General features: G+C 39.1%; 2 protein-coding genes and 1 non-coding gene across 9 annotated transcripts in view; 2 read left to right on the plus strand and 1 right to left on the minus strand.

Moving 5' to 3' along the window:
• Positions 1-294: 294 nt before the first annotated feature.
• On the plus strand, positions 295-21,516 carry LOC113116018 (protein dopey-1-like). The gene is given in 37 exon segments (XM_026283835.1): positions 295-2,500; positions 2,636-2,734; positions 2,985-3,084; positions 3,858-3,967; positions 6,381-6,495; positions 6,596-6,716; positions 6,805-6,924; positions 7,001-7,112; positions 7,514-7,543; positions 8,113-8,328; positions 10,523-11,063; positions 11,477-11,630; positions 11,706-11,771; positions 12,425-12,506; positions 12,623-12,723; positions 12,798-13,063; positions 13,163-15,272; positions 15,567-15,678; positions 15,856-16,038; positions 16,151-16,276; positions 16,369-16,503; positions 16,618-16,673; positions 16,750-16,854; positions 17,480-17,546; positions 17,682-17,826; positions 17,943-18,022; positions 18,183-18,292; positions 18,442-18,591; positions 18,692-18,753; positions 18,875-19,027; positions 19,639-19,659; positions 19,662-19,771; positions 19,965-20,020; positions 20,167-20,331; positions 20,593-20,673; positions 20,675-20,708; positions 20,896-21,516. Coding segments are annotated over 37 exon segments (6,852 nt in total). The 5' UTR covers positions 295-2,212; the 3' UTR covers positions 21,166-21,516.
• Positions 9,150-9,260, minus strand: LOC113116871 (U6 spliceosomal RNA). The gene has a single exon (XR_003294092.1). It is a non-coding gene; the product is annotated as a U6 spliceosomal RNA (small nuclear RNA).
• A 669-nt stretch (positions 21,517-22,185) lies between the features above and the next one.
• snap91a (synaptosome associated protein 91a) overlaps positions 22,186-27,600 on the plus strand; it is a 44,451-nt gene continuing 39,036 nt past the window's right edge. For 5 of the 7 annotated variants that reach the window (XM_026283837.1, XM_026283838.1, XM_026283841.1 and 2 more), the window contains exon 1: positions 22,189-23,010. In XM_026283837.1, the coding sequence (XP_026139622.1) occupies positions 22,881-23,010 (130 nt within the window). In that variant the 5' untranslated portion in view covers positions 22,189-22,880. Of the gene's footprint in view, positions 23,011-27,600 lie in introns of all 7 variants that reach the window. The other 2 variants (XR_003293966.1, XM_026283840.1) reach the window with 2 other exon arrangements.

Genomic DNA, 27,600 nt, shown 5'->3' on the forward strand with positions numbered 1-27,600 from the left:
GTGTAAAAGTCCTTTTCTCAAATCTTGAACAATTGGCTATGAATTTATTCCAACCTTGAAAATGTCACTTGAAATTGAAACTGAAAGCCCTTTTGGTAAGAATTGGTATGTAATAAAAGATTGTTTAATTTGGTTGTCAAAAAAAGAATAAAATCCCTCCCTTCCCCCCCAGTACTGTCTCTGTGTGTGTGCTGTTTGTAATCCGTAAGAGTGTTTAACATTTCAAAACGGTTGGATGTTAGTCTTAATTTCAGTTTGAAGGGTTACAAATATGTTATTTCAATGATGTATAAATATTAATGATGTACAAGTATGTGTTTTTGCCATTAATCTTAAAACACTGTTGCCAGTTCGAGCAGCAGGGCACGTAGAACAACTTGACACTGTATTGGACTTTGGCCCAGAGTTTTGAAACCATATACTGTGTAGCCCATGAAACGGTTTATCTATTTGGACTAGAGCTCTGTCTGTTGACGTAGACTGCAGCACCCATTGGATATGTTTTATAACAGTGGATCACAATGACATGTCATTAACAATTTTAAGAATTGTTGAAAATGTTCTTTGGAAAGATTATAAGAATATGCTTAGGTACTTTTCAAACATTTATACTGCATTGTTATTATTACAATGTAACAAAACAGGCAGAAGACTTGTGAAATATGTAAATACGTTAAGTCAGACCAAAAAAGAAGAGATGGAAAAAAACTACAACCTCTAACTGAAATGCCGGTAATGGTTGGTGTTTGGCCGGAAACGGTAGGAAGTGATGTTTGCTTTAGAGAGCATGATCAAAAAAAAAACCCTAACTCGTCTGAAGCCAAGTTTATTACAAACAAAATTCAGGCGACAGTGAAACTGGTTTGTATCATGAACATAGCAGTCGCATTGGCAAACAATCAACTTTAATTTAAATTACAAATGCCAGAAACTATATTTTTTTCCGTTGTTTATATTCTGTGGTTAGCCTGCAGTATTTGATTTATCCTGATCGCAACAGGAAAACGGTAAAACAATTATTATAAACAATTGTAAAGAATACAAAATTATACATAATCCGGGGTCAATAGTAAGTAATCCCTTCAGCAAGTTCAATTCATCCCCGAGTCTAAGGCTGTGGTTACTTTAGCAAACGTCTTGTAAATAACGTATTTTGATAAAATGCGCTTAACATCTCTTTGGAAATTAAAGTGCGCAACGTTTAATGCAGTGGTTTCTGTTTTGTTTTCGACAGCACCATCAGCTGGCAGCATAGCTAAATTACTGATTTCGATGAAGCAGACGTAACTTGTCAGAGAAACAACCTTTCAATTATTTACATTTATTTCAAACCACTCGGTACAGCCTGAATAGTGAGATACTTTTTTTTTTTTTTTAGCTAAAAGAAACGTTAGTAGTAGATATTACAACGCAAACGCTTCAGTTTGTAGTCCACATTTAAAAACAATGTGTATTCAAAATGCACGTTTGCTACATGAATGTGTATAATTTACATTGTAGAAAAAACGCGAAACTCCTTCAGTAATGTTAATTAAACATAAAGTCTTTTTATTCCATAATCTTTGCTAAATATTTTATTTTATTATAAATCGAAAATCGACGGTTAAAAAAAACGATTTCCGGAGTTTGACTCCAGCGCAACACGGGTACTTTTATTATGAAAGCATGCCGAATTTTTGTTTATTTATTTATTAACCAGGAACTGCTGGCGCATGCATAGAACGAAGCGTTTCACCTGTCAAAGACTTTAACCAAAAATGGTTTCAACCATAGAGTGTCAACGCTACCTAGACAGATGTCAACATTAACGTTGCCGTATAACAAATGGCTTTACTAAAAGCAGATATGTGATCTCGCCAGCGGCATCCGGGGAAGCGTTTCTTGCCGTCGCATCTGGCAATACATCGTTCACAACCTGTCCATTCAACCATTCACCCATCTATCCATTCATACATCCATCTGCACACAAGATTAACAAAAAAAGCCAGCCCCTCACAGCCAAGACCTCAAAAAGCCACCGTCAGCTTACTGGAGAAAATCCGCTGAATAAAACAATTTCTTTCAAAAAGCAAAATCTTACTGACCTCAAACCTTTGAACAGTAGTTTATATTCTGATACTCTAAAATATACGTAGTAAATAAAATAAATGTTAAATGAAGGAAATTTGTATGTATTAATAAGGCAAATATTTGAAATATACGGTAAATACAGATGAGCAAAAACTATTTTCAGTATCAGCTCGCAACTGATATGTTTTCTGATATATTGTGCATCTCTAATCTTAATCTTATTTCATCTGTTGTCCAAAGGGCCAGTACCCTGCTAGAAAAGGTGGCAGCAGCTGTGGAGCAGCCGGCCTTCTACAGTGCCCTCTGGGGCAGCATCCTAACCAGCCCTGCTGTGCGCTTGCCTGGAGTGTCCTTCGTCTTACTGCACCTTAACAGAAAACTATCCATGGAAGACCAGCTGTACATCATTGGCAGTGACATAGAACTGATGGTACACTGATCAATAGACACAATGCAAGCAAAACAGCCCTTATTAACGAATGATTCAAAATATAGAAATTGTATAAATGGCTGCCACTGAATCGTTTTTTTTTTTTTTTTAGTTTTATATCATTGTTTTTATCAGGTGGAAGCAGTCAGCACATCTGTACAGGATTCTAGTGTGCTAGTGCAGAGGAGCACCCTGGATCTTATCCTGTTCTGCTTTCCCTTCCACATGAGTCAGGTAACAATACTGATTTATTCAGGCTTCTTTCATCTTTATTTGTCCCAATGCTAGGAACATTTCCTTAAGTTCTCTCCGAGATCCATCTTTGTTGCTTCTCAGGTGGCATATTACTTGTCCACCTTTAAAACAGATATTTGTAGATTTGGTCTGAAATATGAGTTATTCATTAGTCAAAATAGAAATGTTAAAGAATTTCACATAGAAATGCAACACTAACATTATACTGTAACTGTGTGGTTCATTTCAGGCTACGCGTCCAGACATGATCAGAATTCTGTCTGCAGCACTTCATGTTGTTCTAAGAAGAGACATGTCTCTGAACCGTAGGCTGTATGCTTGGCTACTGGGTGAGATATTGACACTTCACTCTTTTCATTTATGTCCCAGCTTTTAATGATATGGCATTCCTTAGCCATGCTTTGCTTGTGTTTGCATATTTCCAAGCAGATTTTTTTTTTTAAATAATAATATTTGAATTTTTATAACAAATAAGTGTTGTATATAATATTTTAATATATTTTAAAATGTCATTTATTCCTGTGATGACAATTACTTCAGCCTTCAGTGCCATATGATCCTTTAGAAATCATTCTAATATGCTAATTTGGTGCTCAATTCATATTTCTTATTATCATCAGTGTTAAAACAGTTGGGCTGCTTAATATTTTTGTGGAAATTTTTTTAGGACTTTTTTTGATGAATAGGAAGAATAAATGTATTAATTTGAAATATAAATCTTTTGTTATGTGGAATTTTTTTTTTATATTGCATCAATTTAATGCACCCTTGCTAAGTAAAATATTAATTTCTTTAATCATTTTCTTACTGACACCAAACTTTTGATTGTAAATGTCCATTAGCACTTAAACAAACCCTTTTCTTTTGAAAACTTTGCTGAATGATTTGCTGAATTTTTTTGGTTGACCTTATTTTGTCTCTTACTTGCTGTCAATATGCTGTGGATGAATATTGCGGTAAGTTTAGATGTCTACAAATAGCTTGTTACCATATTTTCATAAACACATCTTTTTATCTCTGTAAGTCAACAAAAATTATGATTTTTTTTAACGTTTTTGTACTCTTGTCAGTGTGAAAATTGTTTGCTTGGTGGTGTTCTCAGGCTTCGATAACAATGGTGTGCAAGCAGGCCCTCGCAGCACCCGACTCAGTAATCCAGAAGAGTATGTCACACACTACTCTAACACTTATTTCAAGGACATGCTTGTTCAGGTAAGGCAAAACCTAGAAGTTCAAAGCAGAGTTTAAAGTGTAAACAGTATACAGGTTTCCATCCAACGTTGCGAATTTAACTTATGTGCAAAATTGGAATAATTTTCAACGAGTCAAAGAGAACAAAATCATCACTTCCTGATAAACTGGCACTATAAATCACTAAGAAAAGTAGGAGAAGCTACTGAATATAATAAATTACTTGCACCTCAGAACAAGCAGAAGAAACACTTAATTTAATAGTTCTGGGAGGCAATTAATGCTATACAGAAATACTTTTTCTCAGGCATTTACAAATGACCATTTAACAACATTTCAGATGCTGTAGAACAAGATTGGTCTGCTGATAAATCAGGATTTGCCATCCCATTGTGAAAAGTCACATGATTTTTTTGATGTGCTTGGAGGCATGTATTCGCAAAATTAATTTCCATCTTCCATTATTCGCATAATAACCCCATAATAACATATAACCCTTTTTCGCACAAGCCACCTCAAGCGAGCGTAAAAACTTTTTTGCGAATTAAGGATTTTTCTTTCTTTCGAATTTCAGTGTTTGTATCATTCGATTCTGATGTGATACTTGAAAATGCACATAAAAGCAGGGTGATGGAAACCCAGCTAGTTAGAGTTTCACCCCTTTTTTTAATGTAGCATTAGGGGTGGGATACCATTTTTTTTGTCTTTAATTAAGAAGGATTGATGTTGCTCTTTTTGTTGTTTTGGGCTCTGAGCATCAATGGGACTTCAGAAATCCCTTGTGTTCACAGTACTTTAAACAAATAATTTTCTAGACACAGAGAAATCGAAAGCATTGAAGAAACTTCAAAAGTTTGAGTTTCCTTTTGTTGTAAGATCAAACCGTTTTTGTTATGTCTGCAGTGGCACACAGGTGCATGAACACATTTTGTCAATAAGCCACTCTGTGAGTCTTCACTTCTTTCCATGTGGCCTACATGCATGGTTAAGCTTGCAGTCAGACACTGGTCCCAGTGCAGGCACAGACAGAGTTGTTCAGTGCCATGCGTTTAAACCGTCCTGCTACCCCTGGGGTTGAGTTTAAGGCTTCAGCAGGGGGAGTTTTGTTTTTGGCATTTTCCTCTCTTCTTTTATTGGAGGGGGATTTGTTTGATTGCATGCCATCTGGTTTGGGCCACTTGTTGGAACTCACTTGTTTGGGAAGTAGGTTATTGCAGGGACCGTCTGTTTCTCTGTCTGTGCAGCCATGCGTTAGACCAAGTCTGAGATCCCTAAAGAGCTGAAACGCACACACTTACTCAGGCATTCACAGTATAATGGAGATAACTTTTTTTCTCAAGGGTACTGCAGAGGAATCTATATTTGGTACTTTTGTTACATTTAGAATTTTTTAAATGCAAATTATGGATCTTGTTATACAGTTGTTGCAAAAATTTTAGAACACTAGTATTTTCACAAGCTAGAAATTGTTTTAAAGGGTTAGTTCACCCAGAAATGAAAATTCTGTAATTAATTACTCACCCTCCTGTTGTTCCATAACCATAACATCTTCGTTCAACTTTGGAACACAAATTAAGATATTTATGATAAAATCTGAGAGCTCTCTGACCCTCCCATAAACAGTAATAACTACAATGTTCCCAGGTCTAGAAACATAGCACGGACATTTGTAAAATTGTCCATGTGACATAAGTGGTTCAACCATAATTTTACGAAGCTACGAGAATACTTTTTTTTGTGCATAGAAAACAATAAAACCATAATTTATTCACCAGTTCTTTTCCCTAAGTTTTAGTAGGAGAGTACCCTAGAAAAGAATCAATGTAAATAGTGTTGTTTACGTTTAGTAGACACCGTGTGCATGTTCTAGTTCATGTGTTATGACATTATTTTTGACAACATCCTAATTTTAATGCATTTTTAAGTGCCTAAAACTTTTAACAGTACTGTAGCTTCGCGATAATTACATAATTACATAATAATTACATAATTACAATTGATGGAAAAATAAATGTTGGAAATGTAAACTGGTATTTCCTTTTGAAGCACTACAGCAAAAAAATAGAAATAACTGACAGAAATATCTGGTAAAAATACTAGTGTTATAATAATTTTGGCCACCACTGTAGATTGTGAATGATTCATCCATGTATATATTTATATATATATATAATATATTTATATACATTATATATATATATATATATATATATATATATATATATATATATATATATATATATATATATTTATGTGTATATAGCTACTTATATTTCATTTCAAATTTAAGAACTCTATTTACCTACTAAGACTGTTAAAAATAAATTTTTAGCAAATATTAGTTTTTCACACTGTACATTATAATTTATTATCGTTACTGACCAGGATTATATTGTCAGTGCATGCCTACATTTGTCTGTTGGTGTGTATGTAGGCCATGGTGGGGATCTTGCAGGGGAAGGCTAGAGGAGGGGAGGAGGAGAGCATCCTGATGCACGACTTAAAGCCATTTCGCATTCTCATCAGCCTTCTCGACAAGCCTGAGCTGGGTACAGCCATTTCTACATGATGTCTATGCTAGACAAATGCTTAGACTCACAGGAACAGTGCTTGCAATTGACTTGATGAGTTTTTGTCTACTTTATTTAGGCCCAGCAATCTTAGAGGATGTTCTGATTGAAGTGTTTCGCACCCTGCACACTCAGTGCCGCGCTGAGTTGGACCTTCAGAACCAAAATGCTTACAGCAAAGACCAAACTCAGCTTAGCAGGTCTGCACTGCCTTTATCCCACTAATAGTTTGACATTATACAGTTGTATTGCAATATTTTCAAATTGTAAATTTATTTTGGTTTTCAGCAAACTCAGAGAGAACAAGAAAACGGCAGAGCTCATTAAAACCGCCAACCTTTTGTTTAACTCTTCTGAGCCCTACTATATGTGGGACTATATTGCACGCTGGTTTGAGGAGTGCTGCAGGTGTGTGTGGAATATTGGGGGAAAAATATAATGTATTTTTGTTCCATTTTTACTTACCCTCTTTCTCTTTTTGTAGGTGGACTCAGGGCAGACATAACCCTGGAAAGACTATGAGCTCTGAGATGTCTGCACCCTCATTGGTTGAGTTCTGTGAGCTGGTGGATTTCTTGTTGGACATTGTATCTTTGGTTGGTAAACTTAAAAAGTTAGGAATTGAAATGTTTAGATTACTGCTTTATTATTCCCAATGATCCATTTTCTATTTTTTTTTCTAAAGTGACTTTTTGATAGCTAGAAACAGTAATTCATGTAAACATGCTGAGATTTAGATGGTCTAATTTATTTTCATGTTTCTTTATGTTAGCTATAGGGAACTAAACTAAACATTTTAGTGACACTTGGATTGTCATAGCCTCTACATTTTTTACATGTGTGAAAGTTTGAGAGATCATCTTGATCTTAGTTTCTCTAACACTGGTTGTGATTAAACCAATCAGTCTGAATCAGTTTCTGAAGTGTGTTTTCTGGCCTCTGCTCTGCTCGCTTCTGTCTGTTTGAAAACATCTGCTCTCTTTTTCTTCCCTCGAAGCCTACTAGAAGCATGAGGGTTATCTGCCAGGTATGGTACTGCTCTTACTTGCCTCCTCACCTTCACTTCACTCTAATTGTTTGGCTACCTTCCCAGAAACATGCATATTAAAGTGCCTGTAATCTCTTCAGGTTACCTTCTCCCTGCTTACTTAAAAAAAAAAAACAAAAAAAAAAAACTCTCACTCTTGACAAAAATAAAAGCCACTTCAGGTTCACACCGCTCACATACTCTGATCTGAAATGCCATAAAAACAGATAAGCATATAAAATATAAAATATATCATATAAAAATTAAGATGCTGTTATATTAAGTTATATGTAAAATGTTATGATATATGATTACCTCAAAATAATTCCTCATGTATATCTATGGATGTTGCGGAAGGTAGAACCATAAACTTGCATGTGCTCACCAATTAAAACGCTTGCTATTCCTTTTTATTCCACACATTAAGCCTAATTTGTTCTTATTTGCTGTTGCACTTTTGTTAACCGTCACTCGTAATGTATAGTACTGACTTAATGCAGCAATCGGCCTTCAGCTGGCTTAATATTAACGAAGAACTTAACCTCACTCCTGTCTTTTTGTCTGTCTAGGAGACGTACATTGAGATCCAGACAGTCCAGACTACCTCAGTTGCTGCTTCGGATGGTTTCTGCTCTTACTACACACCTGCAGGCCCTGGGCGTCAGAGAGCTCACCCACTGCCTGCGCCTCTGCTCGAAGATCCTCTGCAAAGTCCAGCCCCCTCTGGTGTCACCCCTTGCACTGTCACAACTACCTCTTCTGCTAGAGACAAAGATGAGAAAAGGGTGAGAGTAGACAATCAAATTATTAAAGCATGTTCAGTGAATACATACTCCAAGCCGATTTACATATATGACTTTCTATTTAAATTACATATTTATCTGTAAGTTATAAACTTAAGCTAAAGCATAATATTTGCAGGGATCACATAGTCATAGAAAAAACTGGGGACAAACCTGGAAAATACATGCAAATTTCCAGTTATGCACAGCGTTAAAATAGTTCTTTTTTTTGGAGGGCTATTTTGAAAATGATATGGGGAAAAAAAATCTGTATTCAGTAATTATCAGGGTTGCTACGGTCATAACTATTTTATTTCTGTAATTTCTATAAACATTTATGGTGATAATTGCTGGGTTTTATTGAACATTTTAGTATTAATGAATATTCAGTTATTAGTATTGTTTGTATATATATAAATGTTGACAATTTACTTTTCCCTCAGTAGCTGATAAAATAAATCAAAAGAAAGTAATAGAATCCAACTTGAATTTTAGTCGCTTTGAGAAGCTTTTATTCAAACCCAACTACGGAAATACATTGGCACCAGTGCAAAGACAGGATGTGATGCTAGACTGAAACATAAAACTTTCTTTCTCGTCTCTGTACTGTGCTTTATGTACATTTACATTTACATTTAATCATTTAGCTGACGCTTTTATCCAAAGCGACTTACAATTGTTATATATGTCAGAGGTCGCACGCCTCTGGAGCAACTAGGGGTTAAGTGTCTTGCTCAGGGACACATTGGTGTCTCACAGTGGGTTCGAACCCGGGTCTCCCACACCACAGACGTGTGTCTTATCCACTGCGCTAACACCACCCACCAAAGATGGAGCGCTTCACGGATTTTGCGTGTCATCCTTTCGCAGGGGCCATGCTATTCTTCTCTGTATCAATCCAATTTTAGTATATGTGCCGCCGTGCCTTTATGTACAATTTGTTTAGGCTTTCCTCACAAGGAATATGTCGTTTTGATTAAACAGTAGCTAGACTTAATTGTTTTAAAGTCATTGAAAACGGTCTCTACAGCATTAGACTGTTCAAGACAAGCCAATATGGCCTGTTTGCTAAAAAAGCACAGGCCTGGAAACAACCATCCTGTTGCCTGATGGTGTGTGTCTTCCACTGACTCCCTGCTTTGGGTCTAATAGATGGGATGGTCCTCCCTCATGACATAAGTTTGTTACGTTGTGTGTATGGCAGGACCTGTTTGCTACCTTACTAGAACTATGTGTCTCTATCTTAAGTGAAGCTTTATCAAAATTATGCCAGACTCCCTGGATGGTGCCAGCAAGGGAATAGGGATGAGACGTTCATGCACAGCTGAGTTTCCCTCTCTAGTGGGAGCCAAGTCTAACCTCTGAAGCCCAAGAGTCTGTCATTTCCACTCAGGTGAAAATGGCCTTCAACCTCTCAAGCTCTCGCCTTTTCCTCTGGGGCTTATGCAGCTCACGGTTTGCCACCTGAGTCCGGCTCTGTGCTGCTACACGGTTCTGTGAGTGGAACCACTTAGTTGTTGATGTATGAACGTTTTATAGCCAGCCCACAGTGTGATGGGAAAGGCTTCATGTAAAAGTGTAAGACTGCAGGAGATGTGGTCTGGAAAAAAAATGGCCTGCTGAATATGCTGTCTCTAAAAGTATATAATAATATAATATATTTTTAACACGATGCAAATAGGAATTTGCAAAAATGCATATTTTTTAAATCAACTAGTTGGTGGGATGCCTGAATGAAAAAAAAAGAAAAGAAAAAAAAACCTGTCTGAGATGTAAAACAATACTTTAAATGGTTAAAATAATTATTTTTAGGTTTCTTCTGTCCTGATAGCCTAGTGGTTAGCACACGGACATCTGGTGACCTGAGTTTGAGTACCATCTCACAGTCTGTTCCCAACTGTCCACCCCACACTGTCCAGTCATTCTCTACAGTCCTCTCTGCTAAAAACATAAAAAAGGCCAAAAATGTTTTTTTCCTTTTGCAAACAGTTTTTACTTTCACTTTGCTTACAGTGGAGGATACTGTTGTCTGAAATCTAAATAAAAGTATCATAACCTAAAAATACAGAAATTAATCCATTATATTTCATTTGAATTAATGAAACTACTTTGACAGTGAAACTTTTTTAGGTTTTGCACTGTGGTGTCTTGCTGGAGAGTAATGGATATAATCTTTTTCATTCCCAATCTTTCTCAGACTCTACCAGTCACTCTTGAAATCTCTGGGAGCACTGATGTATTTAATGATGGTGAGAATGCTTCAAGCAACCGGTTGTCAGAAAGTGGATTTACTGACTTCATCCAGTACCAGGCAGAACGTGTGGAGCAACCTGATAACATGCAACATCCCGAAGATGATGCATCCAGCCCTGAAGATGTACCTATTTAACCCAAATCTGGGCTTAGTAATTCAGCCCACATCAAGCTCCAGGACAAGCCAGTGGTGCAGTGCTGCCTTGAGCATTTCCAGCAGTTCCTTTCTTGCCTAGTGAGGCTTTACATTACCCCAGGTGGTCAGACAGAGGCAGGGAAGGACTGCAGTGCAGAAATGGACACTCTAATTGTGGTGGCTGATAAAAGACGCACAAGTGGGTTTGAGGAGCAGATGTCTTCTGAGCAGATGGAGTGTGTGGATGCATTCACTGCTGCCTGCCAGCTCTTCCTGGAGTGTTCTAGTTTTCCAGTCTACATTGCTGAGGGGAACCTGAAGTCATCACCCACAAGAGAGGAGCAGGCAGGTAAAAAATGACCTTCTGATGCCATTTCTTAACTTTAACTCTTTCCCCAAGTGTGACCAGGACTTTGTTTTGCTTGACTGCCACCCCGAAAAAATAAAGTGTTGGTTATCGCTTTAGTATACATTTCTTACATGCATGCACAATCAGTTTTTTCACATGGATTATACCTTTATCAAATGCCAGGGATTCTGGGGCAGCTAATTAGTATAATTTATGTAAATACAGGGTTTGTTTCACACTCAAAATCCTTTTTTCTAGCAATTTAGTTTTGTGCCAATGCTTGCCCGACAGGTGAGAGTGTTCAGCCAGCGTTGTGGCTTCAGACCTTGATGGATGCGTGCTGTTCAGATGCTGATTTCAGTATTCAAGCTGTGGCTATCTCACTTGTAATGGACCTTGTCGGACTCGCACAGTCTGTAGCTATGGTGACAGCAGAGCGTGTGGCAAGTCCAGACACGGGCCAGCCAATGAGTCCGAGCCAGGGGCGTGTTGCAGTGGTGATACGACCGCCACTCACACCGGGCATCTTGAAATACATTGCAGAGAAAACCAATTTCTTCAAGGTGTGCATTATTTCCTTAATTGCATTTTTTTTCTAGTCTCTCGTTCTATCTTGATCACCTTCTCACTTCTTTCCTGTAGAGGCCTTATCTTATGGGATCAGTTAGGAGTGGAGACACCCCAGCACCACAAGCGCAGCGTGGAGCTCTTTTACCCATAGACAGTAAAAGAAATGGACACAGCGACCCCATTGGAACTCAATTGAGACAAATGAAGCCCAGTTTTAGCGTTTTTTAGCACTTCCGTTTCTGACGCGCAGACTCAAACGAAGCTTGACGACGTCAGCAACCTGTCTGACAGATGTAAATCTTCTAGTAGCTGTGCGTGCAAACTGCCATCGTTAATCTTGCAGAGACGGCGAGCTTGAGCGGGGAGTTCTTTGTCGTGAGTGAGCAGGAGTAAGTATTCTGATTAATTATTTTGTATAGTATTTTAAAATGTAACGCCAGTACGCCATATTAAGTTAATTGCCTGCGAGCTTCTCCTCCTGTCTGTACGGTAATGCGACAGAGAGCCGAGTGGTTATGACGCAATCGTTAGCCTATTTTTTACAAAAACTGTTCATACGGGGCCATAATGTAACATAGAAGGTAATGGAGCCCTTTATACATTCTCGTGTATCTTTAGAAATAAATAATGGACCAACAGAGTCTTTAAACGCCTCAGATGTAAAGTTATTCGCTGTCAAAGTGACGCCAAAATGAATGGGAGTCAATGGGAATGCTAACGCAAGTGAAGTTCTGCTAAAAGATGGCAGCCCCCACCCGACTTCAACTTCCGGTCGAGTTCCTTGCCCCTTGCTTTTACCAGCTTCACAATTTTGCTCCCTCACCCAGCATTTGTGAAGATGTCATTAGCCAGCAGCTCATGCATCGCAACAGGGTCAGTCATACATGTAACCCATACATACATGCATACCCCACTAACAATTTACATAGAGTTACACAACTATACATGCTGTGATTTGTTTTTTACATCATTACAAAATGTTATTTTAGAGGATACATCTGGAGGCTCATGTAAAATTCTCAGTTCTTTGGCACCTAACCAGAGACTTAAATATCACCAAGTCCTCGCCTTTTAATCGGACCTTTGACAGGTAACAGCACTTCTATGGTACAAAAAGTCTAAATATGCAAAATTGGTTGCCTTACAGTTCTCTTTCTTTTGTAGGTCTCTGTATATTATGTTAGATAGCCTCAGTTATTGGGATGGCTCTGCAAGTGCTGTTGGCAGGGCCTGGCTGAACCAGGTTTTACAGAGACATGACATAGCTTGTGTTCTTGAACCTCTACTGCTTTTGCTGCTACACCCTAAAAGCCACCGCGTATGCATACAACGGGTTCAAGCACAACGTCACTGGACCCAGGTCTTTCCCAACCCACCGGAACAAGAGTCCTCTGAACCTATCTACATGAGTGGTATGGGCTGTACTGAAAGTAAGAGGGTTTTTCTAGCAATTGAAATAGATTTAGCATCTCCATTTTTTTTTTACCAAAACAAGTTAATGCTAACAAACATGCTATTGTCTCCTGCAGATTATAACCAGATATCAGGGGATGGCCACAGGGGTGTCCAAGCATGCAGCAGATGCCTCCCATTGGATGATATGGAACCCTTTAGTGTCACAGTTAACCTTTTGAGTGACAGTCTTTCATTCTTGAGCCTCAGCAGTGAGAATCTGCAGCTCTGTGGCGAATATCAACCTCCTGATCAGCAGGGGGAGCCTGAGAGCTCAGATTTGAGTGGTTCTCAGTCATCCACTGTAAACAATGGCAGCTTTGATGACCTCGAGGGAGGTGGTAGCACTATTAATATATCTGATCCTGTACTTTGTCAGTCTGTTTTATTAGAAGAAGAGTCCTTGCACAAGGCAGTGTCTGCTGTGCTTTTTGAGGTAGTGGACAGGGTGGTGCAAATGGTGGAAGAAGAGTCCTCTGAGACACCAGCTCCTGATGGCTGGCCTCAGACAGACTCTGACAGTTCCAACTTGTCAACCGATATGCCCAATGGCCCATGCATCACCCCTGCCCCGTTCTCAAACACCCAATCTAGAACGCTTCCAGAACTGGTTGCAGGGGGAACCTTGGAGTTCCTGGCTGTGGCTTCAATCGATGGTTCAGGGGAAGAAGAACATCAGGAAGGCATTGCCCACCATAGCTCCTCTCCTTCGATTATTATGCTGCCCGATGATGGTGGCAGTGCTTCCACCGAGCAGAGTCTACAGGTTGATAACCCCCACCGCAAACGAAGCCATAGCAGTATCCAGCTCAGCCTAAAGGGCAAGATTATGGAGCGTCTGGTTGATAAATCCCCAGGAGCCAAGCCCAAAAACAAAAAGGTCAAGAGGAGAGATGATGAGAGATGCAAAACCAACCAGGCCGAGAAGAGTCGGCCAACCAGCATCTTCTTTGGTGACAGTCTTGACCTGGAAAACTGGTACAGCTGTGGGGAAGGGGAGTTGTCAGAGATTGAGAGTGACATAGGCTCACCCAGAAGTGGGGCTGCTAGTGGGGTGGGAGGATCTCGCACCTCAGGGTCACCTCCTTGTTTTAACATCCAACCACTATACCAGCATGTGCTGCTGTACCCTCAGATTTATGACTCCTCTCGGACTCTACATGCGCTCTCTGCCATTGCAGCCATGCTACGTGCTTCACCAGCAGGATTTGTGAGTGCCATCTCCACCACCAGCATAAACAACACATACACGCCGCAGCTCTCTCTTCTGCAGAACCTGCTATCACGCCATCGTGTCTCTGTCATGGGCAAAGACTTCTACTGCCCCATCCCCCAGGACTCGCACTCCCACTCCTTCCGAAGTGCCATGTTCCTGGAGATTATCATCTCCCTTTGCCTCTATTTCCTGCACAGCTATTACTCAGCCCATGTGGCTGCCACATCACAGGACCTCGCAGGCAACCATGCCATGCAACTGACCAGTGTGGAGGTGTTGACTTTGCTCTTCAGTGAGCTCGTCAAAGTCACTGGTGGTTCAGCCAAGGGCTTTGAAAGCTTTATTTGTGACGTACTGTCCAAATGCAAGGTGCAGAAGGTGGTGCTACACTGCTTGCTTTCGACCATCTTTAGTGTACAGAAGTGGCATGAACACAGTGTCCGTGGCACTAACATGGCTTCAGTTGAGGAGGGCCTTTCAGAAGACAGTGTCATTAATCTGTCAGAGGACCAGTTGGACAACTGCAGTTCCATACAGTCACAACTCCTGCACCTGCTGCAGAGCGTGGTGGTGTTGGAGCACCGTGTGATGATCCCAGTGGAAGAGGGTGGTGAGGGAGGTCCAGGGTCGACTGGGTCTAGTGGAGGACCTAATGGCCCCGGGGCTGGGTTTGAGCTGATTGGAGGTGAGGTAGAGCATGTCAACCCACAACAATCTATGACTTCCCTGCAATACCTTCATGGGCAACCCATCACAGCTCAGGGCATGTTTCTGTGTGCTGTAATCCGAGCCCTGCATCAGCATCATGCTTGCAAGATGCACCCACAGTGGATTTGCCTTATAACAGCCACTCTGCCATACATGGGAAAAGTCCTTCGGCGAGTAGTTGCATCTGTTACACTTCAACTGTGCAAAAACCTTGACAACCTTATCCAGCAATACCGCTTTGAGACAGGCCTCACGGACACCAGGTATTCGTCCACTTCACCTATGTAGCAGAGAAAAAGATTCATATGGCAAATCATGTTATCATTTCAATCTTTAAACTGTTAATACAGAGTATAATCACAAACTAATTGGTTATTTTTGCTTAAAGTCATGTAGTAGTATATTTACATCCACAAGAGGACACTGTTCACCATCAGTTTCTCAGTTATTGCTCTAACAATGTTATGGCAGGCTTTTAAAGGCACTTTAGGGAGAATAAATGAAATACTGTGCAGAAATCCAGTGTGTGTTTGTGTGTACGCTGTGTCTATTTTTAGGCCCCAGTGGATGGCACTGTGTATCCCTCCTGACCTGATTCTGACCATACTAGAAGGAATGACAGCCATAATCCATTATTGCCTGCTAGACTCAACATCACAATATCACCAGGTGAGGGAGCTAGCTAGCCATGTTTGTGTTTCATGGCTCCTAAATGTGTATATGTAATGTTTGCATTTATAATAATGAGTGCATCATTTTTTTTTTTTGTATTAATGAGTTCTTACTATTTAAGTGTGGGCTTTGAATTATAGTTTTTCTTAATCTTTATGTGCATGCATTCCTCAGCTGCAGGCAAATGTAGATCAGAAGCACCTTGCAGAGGCCCGTGCAGGGATTCTTTCCATCTTGCACAACATTATGTCCTCTGTAACCTTGCTGTGGAGCGTTCTCTATCTGGCTGACAGTTCTGACAGGCCAGCTGCAGCTTCTGCCAGCTCCACCTCCAATATCAACCTAGGATCCACAAAGGTACCACAAGAAGACTGGACTTGTGTCTTTAGACATGTGATGTGTGTTCTTTAATGTTACTTGTAGTCCATGTGCTGTGCAAACTAGAATTGTTTTCTTGGGTTGTTCACAGAATCTCAGGCAGCAAATTCTAGAGCTGCTGGGTCCAATCTCAATGAATCATGGGGCTCACTTCATGGCCGCTATTGCCTATGTGTGGAATGAAAGGAAGCAGGCTAAAACGTCATCAAGGAACAAGGTATGAGCTACACCAGAAGTCAGTGGTTGGTTTTTTACCTTGTTCTTGACACTACAAAACAAACATATTTCATCTGTGTACCTGTGTTTTAGGTAATTCCCATAGCTTGTGAGGAACAGCTTCTCCTTGTGGAACTTATTCGTTCAGTAAGTGCCATGCGAACTGAGACGGTGATACAGACAGTGAAGGAAGTCCTAAAGCAGCCCCCAGCCATCGCCAAAGAGAAGGTTTAGTAACAAATACACTGACTACTCTAGTAATTCCTCTGCAGTCACTGTCTGTTACTGCTGTGGGTTTTAAAGGTGGCTTTAAGATTCGCTATGCCTTTCTTTATTTTACAGAAGCATCTTTCCCTGGAGGTCTGCATGCTTCAGTTTTTCTATGCCTATGTGCAGAGGCAAGTGAACTAATATCAGTATATGCCAAATGTATTGTTTAAATGAGTCTCACTGCTCTTTCCTTGTCTGCTTTAGAATTCCAGTGTCTAGTCTGGTTGATAGCTGGCCATCTTTCTTGGCATTGCTAAAGGACTCTGTCCAGCTCAGTCTACCTGCTCCAGGGCAGTTCCTTATTCTGGTGTAAGTGCTTTCTCACTAGCACAGCCATACTTTAACTTTGAAAGTACATTCGTTTAGTGGTTTTACTTACAAATGGTGGCAAATGAAAGAGAATGAATGTGTCTAATAACAAATTATATGAAGGAAACCCTGTTATAAATGTAAAGTTTACGCAGTGGTTTCATTTTGAAAATAGACACGTATACAAGATGCTGATTTGGTCACTTTAGGCTTACACATATATTTATTGAAAGATCACAAATTACCAGCATGTTAATTTTATTTTTTATTTATAAGACTTCATTAACTATAAACCACATTTTTTTAGAATCTCCTTTTAAAATAACATTAGGCAATATTTTATTTGTAGACTTTAAAAATATAAAATATTTTTTCCTGTGAAAATTCACTTATATAATTGCTATATCTGTTACATTGTTGTTAGAAAATATGATTAAATTATTGTTTATAATTTTCTTTATTTATTGAAGCTTTTTCGTAGTTATTGTATTATTGTTTATACATTTTCTACACTAAGTTTGCCATAAAAAATAGCTTTTGCTGATGATGTTAAGAAAAGAAACCTTAAATAGACACATATACAATTGTAGTAAGTATTAGAAATTAATTAGAATATTTTCTTTAGTGTATTGAATGAGTTTATTCTAAAGAATCCCACCCTGGAGAGCAAGAAGGACCAGCGAGAGCTACAGGTGACATTTCACTCACTCCCCACACTTACCTCAATTAAAAGTACAATGTTTTTTTTATATGGTTTACATGATTTTACTTGGTACCAGCTGTTACACAAGATTTTTTTTTTTTCACATGAAATTATAAAACCATAGGATGTGACCCATAAGATTGTAGAGGCCATTGCCACGATTGCAGGCTCATCCTCAGAACAGACTACATGGTTGAGGCGAAACCTGGAGGTCAAACCCTCCCCTCAGATCATGGTGGACGGGGCCAGTCTGGAGGCCGACGTAGAAGGTCAGTGACTGTATCAGTGTTTATGCAAGGCATATCCCATGTACGTCGACTCATGATTGCATGCACATCGGCGTGAGTGTGTGGCGAGTCTCTCACTAACACTATGTGCATTTCAGATCTAATGCTCACAGTGATGGAGGCCGCCAGCTTCACTCCATCTGTGTACAGCGTTCACGCCCTCACATTGTTGGCTGAGGTAAACACAGAATGTTAAATCCACGCTTATTTCCTTTTTTAAATACAAACCAAAGCCAAATCTACCACAGTCAGTGCAGAAGATAACATTTGTAGGGAAACTGGATGTTGTACTCCAGTGGTTTGCATTAATATGCTCATATGCATGGGTGTCTTTGCAGGTCTTGGCTCATCTATTAGATATGGTCTTCTATAGTGATGAGAAGGAGAGAGTGATTCCTCTGCTGGTCAACCTCATGCATTATATTGTGCCCTATCTGCGCAACCATAGGTATGTAGTCTTCAAAATCCAAAACTTGAAGACATAGGATGAGAAAGTGACAGTTAATTGGACACAAAGTTTCTGAAGCTGCTTCAGTATCTTGGATTTTGTATATTATAGGGATCAAGATCTTGTTGCTCTGTCCTCTTTTCCACCAGTGCTCACAATGCCCTCAGTTATCGTGCATTTATCCAGCTGTTGAGCAGCCTCAGTGGTTATCAGTACACCCAGAGAGCTTGGGAAAAAGAAGCCTTCGACCTGTTTATGGATCATATGTTTTTCCAGATGGACTCCTCTTGTGTCGGCCAGTGAGTACTGTACAGCACAACACATCCTTTCTTCTTGTCGCGGTGATTTTACTGTCACTCACAGGGCAATGTGACCGTTACCCACATCTCTCTCTTTCAGCTGGAAGGCAATCATAGACCACCTGATGACTCATGACAAAACCACTTTCAGAGACCTGATGAGTGAGTCTTCCCTTTCTACTAAATGGGCTATCCAGCTGCGCCCATCTTATTGCTTTATCACCATCATCTAGCAAATTGTTTTTAGCATTGTAGTACTTGCTAACATTTTGTATATGTCCAGCCCGAGTTGCTGTGGCTCAGAGCAGCTCTTTGAGTCTTTTCACCAATCGAGATGCAGAGCTTGAGCAGAGAGCCATGCTACTCAAACGACTGGCCTTCACCATCTACAGCAGTGAGGTGGACCAGTACCAGAAATACTTGCCAGATATCCAAGGTACACACATCCTTCAAACTTCAAACTAACTTGGTTCTTTCCACACCATCAAAATCAAGGGCCTTGGCTGATGTCATACAGACTTGCCTGTGAAATTCAAGGGCTGTATCCCTAGACACTATGGGCACTTTGTTCACTAGAAGTGCTGCAGCATCCTCTGATGAGATACAGGAATTCATTTAGCATGACACTCATAGTGTATAGGTATTCTCAAGCGGAGGTTGAGTGCACATTGGTTGTACACTTATTATTGCAGTGCAATATGGATTGAATAAGTGCATTTGTTAATGTCCACTATGGCTATTACAAAACAATTACAAATGGCTGACCCCATAATTACTGCACTAGAAGTGTATAGGCAGCAGTTTTGGATATAGGCATAGTAATCCTGAAGACCTTGGTTCAGGTTTGTGTATTTTGGATTGGACCTAAACTCTGCAGGGTAATGGACCTCGAGGAGCAGGACTGGACTCCCCTGTTCAAGATCAATCAAAGGATTTTATTCATTTATAAATGATCGAGTTTTGATGTGTTGGAAGACCCTACAGTTGCACTAGTACCCTGTCAAAGCATAAAAATAAGCTGTAAATAATATGTTGATGTGATTTCAGAGCGTCTTGTGGAGAGCTTACGACTCAAGTGCCCATCCTCCATGCTCAGGTCTTCCTCTTCTTCAGAGTGCTGCTACTGCGCATGTCCCCTCAGCACCCGACCTCACTCTGGCCCACTGTGATCACTGAGCTGGTGAGGATATGACACACCTTGCACATTTACATTTTACATATAATCATAAGCAAGCTGTAAGCTCTGAATCATAAGCAAGCTGTAAGCTCTGATTCTGAAATAACAGAAGTTCCTGGGGACAATCTTATTTGGTGGATTTTTTTGTCTCATTCATTAAGCACAGTTCAATAGGCTTGTTTGCTTCTTCCTTCAGGTTCAGGTTTTCTTACTCATGGAACAGGAACTCACTGCAGATGAGGACATCACCAGGTACTCATTATTTAAATCTGTTGCAATCCTCAATATTTTAGCTGTTTTATCTTTTTGTTTTTGTTTGAGAAGTAGAATCTTGCTCAGTTTAAGCATTATGGGTGATTCTGTTGGTTGAACTCTGATGTGATTTCTGGTTTCACCAGGATCTCAGGTCCCTCTGTTGTAGGGCTTGAGACAACATACTCAGGGGGCAACGGCTTCTCTACCTCCTACAACAGCCAGGGCTGGCTTAACCTCTACCTGTCTGCCTGCAAGCTGCTGGACCTGGCCCTCGCTCTGCCCTCTGAGAGTCTGCCTCAGATCCAGATGTGGGTGTCCTCACACGTTTTTGCACACTGAATGTCTGAAATGTATTTTAGTACAAGGCATCAATGTTTCTTGTTGAAAGATAATGGAATAGCTGTTTCTTTTGTTCAAACTAAGCTCATGAGTGCTGTTCAGTCAGTTAGATTCAGTCAAGTCAGTCAAGTAGATTCTCAAGACTGTGTTTTTTTTTAAAATTTCTTCATGGATACAATTTATTCCAAATATTGAGCATATTTAATGTGAAAGACATAATTACACCACAGGTATCGCTGGGCTTTCATTCCGGAAGCCTCGGATGACTCTGGTCTGGAGGTCCGCAGGCAGGGGACCCATCAGAGAGAGTTCAAGACTGGCCAAGCTGCTTAGAAAAAGGGCCAAGGTAATACTCCCATATAACATTTGACCTACATTTAATGATGGAAATCTATTAAAATTCTGTTCTATTGGAGCCTTATTATTCATTCCACATTATTAGCATAGGGCCTATAGATTATTCAGTAGATTTACTAATGCTTTAAGCCTAAAATGTTCATTAGCTCTCATGGTAATACCTCTATTATCTCTAGAAAAATCCAGAGGAAGACTGCTCCACACGCACTCTGTCCTGGGAGCCTGGACAGCTCCTGCTCACCCTTTACGTGATCCGCAGCATGGAGCAGCTCGTCCCTTTCTTCAACCTTCTCAGTCAGGTTAAAAATGGAAGAGAACAAACCAACAACAGAAAAGATTTTTGTACATTTTTTGCTTTTCTAATTAATGTATTTTTTTTCCACCAAAAGCTAAGCTATTTAAAGTCTTGTTTAAAGTCTTTTACTTGTAAATATGGCCCTTTGTGATTATTTCTTTAATTTCTTTGAGACCATAGGATAGTATGATGATACTGCGTCATTCCATATTGTGGTGACTTGCCTGATAAAGAGACATATCATGTGAATTTACTCCGTCATGCACAGAATGGCTTGTAGCAGACCTCATGTCCATAACTAATCAAACTTGCACTAATGTTTATTCTTTTGGATCAGTTTTCAATGGTGTCAACAAAAACCTTTTGTGTATGAATTTATTTTTTATAAATATACGTGGACAGCTAAAAGTCATATTGATTTGAAAATGATCAAAGCCGTAATGAAGATCTATATTGTTGCTTAGAGTAAATGTGAGAGACGAAATAAAACCGAAGTGTTTCACATGCGCCACAGCTGTTTTTTTCTTAAACTGATTATAATAGAACAAATGTAATCAAATTAGCCTTTAGTTTACAGAATATATGTGTAGCAAACCATGCTGATTGTAATGTGTCAGGTCAATTTGTGAACTACTCACCTAGAACGAATAATTGACTTATAGGATTCGAATTCTTCAGTGTTTCATTGAACGAATTCGGCTAATTGAGTCGTGTTCGAGTCTGAATGGGACATTTCGAAAAGGAATGAACTGAAGTGTTTGTGTGTGAACTGAAGAAACGAAAAGGAACATTTGCACAAACTCGGGTAGGTGGTGCATTATGAATGTGTAAAATGAGACAGTACAGTAATGCACCATTATAAAGACGTTAGTACAAATAAAATAATTATTTAATTTAATCATGACATTTTGTAGTTGTTGTATATAGCCTTAAAAAAGCACCTGACAAACTTGATAAAGAAATTCATAATCTATGATGTTAGTGAACTAATCCATGAATTGATCTTTTTTTTTTTTTGTGAACTGACCGAAAGGATTCGAGACAATGAATCAAAATTCCCAACATAGCAAAAAAAAAAAAAAGCACATTTACATTGGGCGCAGATAGTAAAACGCAATCTGGGTTTTTAATGACGTGTGACCTGACTCATGCGTGGGGGCGGAGTGATAGCGCAAATAAATAAATATTGAGTCCAGCAGAGACCGCGGCTTCCCGTTATCGCTGCGTTTCATCTTGCTCGTTCAGCAATTGTCCGAAACTGGACATAGCCTGGGGTGAAGGAAAGGAAGGCGAGCGTTTTTTAGAGATGAGGAGAACAACGCAAGCCGCCTAAAGGTTTGGGTGACTGCACATCCAGCGGTGTTTTTTCCGGAAGATTAATCCTTGATCTGGAGGAGAGAAGGACGACTGGTCGAGCCGAGCATCATCGTAACATCCTCTTCCAGTACAACGCGCAGATAACGAGGAATATCTTTTAAGACTTTATAAAAACTGTCTTTTATAACGTCAATGCTCAACGTTTACTCTTTATAAATTACTATTCGCGGTTGAAATACTCGTCACGCATCTCTCCTGCATCCCCACGAGGCGAATACACGGCGCAGGCGTTGACCTGAAATTTATATTGTAGTAAACACAAAGTGTCTCTCCGTATGTTCTAGTATTGCCTTAAATATGTCCGTTGCTTATTATTTATGATAAAGACTTCATCTCAGCTCGGTCTTGATAAAAGTTGCATCATATTAATATCTCAAATTGCGCTCGAGAATCCATTTTAAAGGGCCTCATCCTTGTGGACGATTTGGAACGACGCGTCGCGTCTCTTTATACGGGAATAAGGGCGTTTGAATCCGCGAGAGAAGGAAGATGTCGGGTCAGACTTTGACGGACCGCATCGCCGCGGCGCAGTACAGCCTCACGGGATCTGAAGTGGCTCGTGCAGTGTGTAAAGCGACCACACATGAGGTGATGGCACCTAAAAAGAAACATCTCGAATGTAAGTGGGTCCAGGTTCCGATTAAACCTTTATTTGCATTGTTTATGGCTATCAAACATCACCTATAGCGTTACACATATTATTGGTTTATCTGCCCATCATGTTCATGCAATGGCTCCTCAAAGGTCATTAGATACCACTGAATCAGTTAGAAAGGCCTTTGTTGCTGTTTTGGTGTCAGTATTGTGGAATGGGGATAAGCAATTGCTCTGTGATTAATGGGCCCTCATTTCACAGTGTGTCTGTCACTAAGCAGAGAGACACCAGAATGAACAGAGAATATGGCTTCCTTCCACTGTATGGCCTGGAAATAAAACAGACTATTTATCTTACTCCTCCAAGTCATTTGTTTGGCATGCCATTTATTTGATGTGAGTCCATTTTCATGCATTCATAATGCAAATTACACCTATCTGTCTGTATATCCTGTAACTGATGTACTGTATAAATATTACCTATCTATCTATCTGGCATGTACAATATTGGGAATAATGTATACTTTGAATGTTGAGGTATTTTAACTATATACTGTAAACCCTTTTGTCTCCTAACTGTAAGTTTACTATAAGTGTAGCCTACTAAGTGTTGATAGCATGATAGGAAGTCCAGTAAAAGACTGAAGTAATCAACCTCCTGCAGCAGTTGGCCTGGAATGATTTCGGCAGCCCCTGTGCTTTTTCAATGCCTCTCAGATTCACCCTTGCTGAATTATACATTCCACATTCAGGTCAGAGATGAAAATGTCACCAAGAACATTAACTGGAGCATTTGATACAGACGTTCGACCCTTTTGAAATTCTATTGAAGTGTAAAACCAAGTCTAATTGGGTCTCATGTAAAATAATCTTACTGACTGACAAATGCGCACATTATTTACCCAAATCTCGTCTGCAGTTAGATACAAAACAGACAAGCAATCCGTCTAATTCAACAATAGTTGTTTATTAAAGTGCATGTGATATTTAAAATGGGCTCATGTGGAAATTTGAGCACATTCTCTTTAAAATATGGCACATTGTGTTAAATCAATGGCTTTCAAACTGTCCAGATCAGCATCACAAAAGGTCTCCATTTTTGGCAGGTGTCCCAAGCTCCTAAGCATTGTGACACACCCACATCTGTCTCAGAAGAGCATGTGTAATAACACGTCAGTTAAACCAGAGATAAGCAATTAAACTGCATGGATCAGGGAAAAAAATGACATGTTTGAAAGCTTTTTTTTTTCTCTTTGGTTTCCATCCATGTGATCTTCCTGTGCAGTTTAAACCATTACTATTCTACTATTCATCATTCAGTCAGTGCGCCAGCAATCTCTTTAATGTGCTGACTCATTAATTCACCTCCCATTTTGTAATGTACACTCATTTCAGTATACCGTAGTATGGCTTTTCTTGATTTTTTTTTATTTTGTGTGTACTTTCTGTAATTATATATATATATATATATATATATATATATATATATATATATATATATATAAACTGTATATATAAGAAGATATTAACTTGCATTTTGCCTGAATGGAATGAAGCATGGAGGGCCAGACCTGCTGGGTGGATTTCCAAACTCTCCTTGGGCTGTTTATACAGTTTATTGTCTTAGTTTTGTGTTGAGTGACAGGGAAATCTGCACATATGTTTATTTAAACATATCTTGGGCATGCTAAACGCTTTGTTATATCAGGTCTGTGTTTGGCGCAAGTAATTTATTATACAGTATATAAAATTATTATATTCAATAGCTTCTCCTAATTTTCTTAGTGATTTAAAATGCCAATTTATCAGGAACTGAATATTTTCTTCTCTTTGACTTATTGAATGGAAACAGTGTTCGCAAATGTTTTATGCAATATTTAAATTTTGCGAACAAGTTAAATTTGCAAGTTTGGATAGAAACCTGACTAATGATTCACTCATAAAGACCATCACCTGTCTCCACCTACTGGTAAAAAACACAGGAAGGGGCAAACGGTGGAGTACCACAAACCGTGAAACGGTCCAGTGCTGTTGGTTTATTATAAGCATTTTATAGCTGAAATTTCTGCAAATGTAACCAATGATAGGATGCTTAATTATCTGAGTTATATGATGTTTGCATTGGCTGCTGGCTAGATATTTTTCTTGTTCTGCTTTGTTTAGCATAATCTCATTCTAATAGGATGCATGTTTGTGGTATTATGTTTATTTATAGATGAGTCAGCCAATCAAGGAATCAAAAATATTAATAGGTATCTGGTTCATTCATGTTGATTCAATTTGTGGAGACTAAAGGTAGAATGGCCATATGGGGCCAGACAAACTGGGCAGGGTGTCAAGCCTTAAACTTACACTTGAGTTTCAAACATCAACAGTATAATGATAAAAAATCATTTTGTCTAATAACCATAAGGAGATACATGACTGACTCTCTGCTAGACAAGAGGGACTAAAGGAGAAGGAAATCATTAATCTGAGTTACACAAGAAAAATGAAGAGGATATTGAGACCATCAGGGTGTCATTTCAACCAAAGTGCTGATTTAAGGAGCTTCTCTTAAAGCTTAATCAGTGTGAAATTTATGATAGCTTACGAAATACATCAAACTCACCATATTACTCAAGATAGAATAATGCATCCTGGCTAAGATGATTTTTTTTTTTTTCTCGCTCTGTACTGCTCTTTGTCTTTCTCTTTATCTCTCCTTGTCTATGTCGCTTTAGCTTGCTCTTTCTGTCCATGTCTTTCAGCAGCTACAAATCAAATGGTGCAACGTTGGCAATACTCTCTCTGCAGTGTGTTAAAGGAAAAGAGTGAAAGCTGGTGAGAAATCAGCAGTGCTGTGATGTCACAGTTTTGAAATGCAGCTTTCAGCCTATCACAGCAAAGCATAGTAGAGTGCTTTCAGCACCATGGACAGTGACACCCCCACTGCAACCAAACTAACACCTCCTACTATTCTTATATTCTGCCAAGTCCCATTTTTTCCAGTACCCTTCCCCTCATACAGCAGACTTGGAGGTCATTGTGTCCTTGGAGCCTTATTCATTGTGCGTTAGCCATCGTGCATGCTAATTTAAAATTCCAAAATGAGTCATTTATGATTTCGTACAAGAATGTGCACATAGTTGCAGTTGAACGTAGAGAGAGATGCTTTTCTGTCAATTCATTGCACAGATGTTTGCAGTGCTGCTTGCTTAGTGGTGAAAGTGCTAAATTTGTCGCCCGGTTAATCAGGTTAAAATCACACTGTCAGGCGTGTACATGGCATCAATGGGTGCTGTTAGTACAACGCTGTGCCATGAATAATGCAAAACAAGATGTGTTTTCTGTGTAATCTGACTGCCGGGCCCCCAAGAGGCTTTAAGAGACAGAGCAGGGTGCGAGGATCTTGACCAGGAGATTTGGTCATTAGAGATTAGGCCACATAGAATTGTACTGATTAAGATTTTCCATGTCATGCTGGAGAGTGAAATTAAGCTTTCCAATAAGGAAGGGGGTTAGAATGGGTCATGGGACTAAGCATTAGTCTGGAGAGGTAAAATAAAGCACTGTGATTATAATAGTGCATTTCTGTTTATCTGATGTCAGATGCTCAGTCCACTTGAAATGTGTTTGCAACCTATTTTGCTTGCATAAAATGACTCATTGCAGAGTAACACTCATTTTAGTTTTTATTAGTTTTATTTATGTAGACAAAATTATGTAGTTTTATATATTGTTCATATATCAGTTGTTAGCCATAACATGTAACTGTATCAGCCAGCTTCTAATAATACTGGTGCATCTCTAAATATACATGCACAAAACGTATATAACAAAATTAAAATCTGATTTTGAAATGTGTTTGCTCCCTAGAAATGGCCTTTAATATATTAACCAAAAAGACATTTTGAGTCACAGATCAGTCTTTTTGGAGAAAAGATTAAAAAATACTTGACATATTTTCGTTGTATTCTTAGAAAAAACAAAATGTAGGATGAGACTTGAATTTATCCATTAAGAAAAAGAAATGGTCTTCGTTTGGATTTCATATTGATTTTACAGAATATATCTTAAACACATTAAGCAAAATTATATATTTTTAGATATATTTATATATTTGGGGATATATATTTGAACATTAGACTGTTTTTCAGTATTATTAGCAAATTGTCATGTTGTATGTTAAGGGTGATTTACTTCAGTATTTTGTAAAATGTTAAAATTTTTCCTTGAGCAGTCACAAAATTGTCAAATTACCAGGTTTTCTTACTATCACTTTAATCATGCTAATATATGATTAAAGCATGATATATACTCACATTTGCACTACAGAAAGTAAGAAATTCTTCTGTACATACTGGTTTACACTGGTTTCTTCTTGGACGCTACGTTGCCACGCTGCTTGCCAGTGAGGGCACACATGGCCAATCTCTCAGTTGTTTTGCTCCAGGGAGAGGCCTATAAATACATAGAGCTTTTCAGGCTTCATTCATGTGCAGCGGAATATGACTGTTTTTGTTCTCAAAACGCACATATTCAGCTCTCATTTTACTTATACTTTCTACTTTAAAACCAATATTTATTCCAGCATGCTCATCAGTTTGCATAGTTCTGCAGAATGGAGATCCTG

This window comes from Carassius auratus, chromosome 16, assembly GCF_003368295.1.
Source record: "Carassius auratus strain Wakin chromosome 16, ASM336829v1, whole genome shotgun sequence".
Taxonomy (NCBI): Eukaryota; Metazoa; Chordata; class Actinopteri; order Cypriniformes; family Cyprinidae; genus Carassius; species Carassius auratus.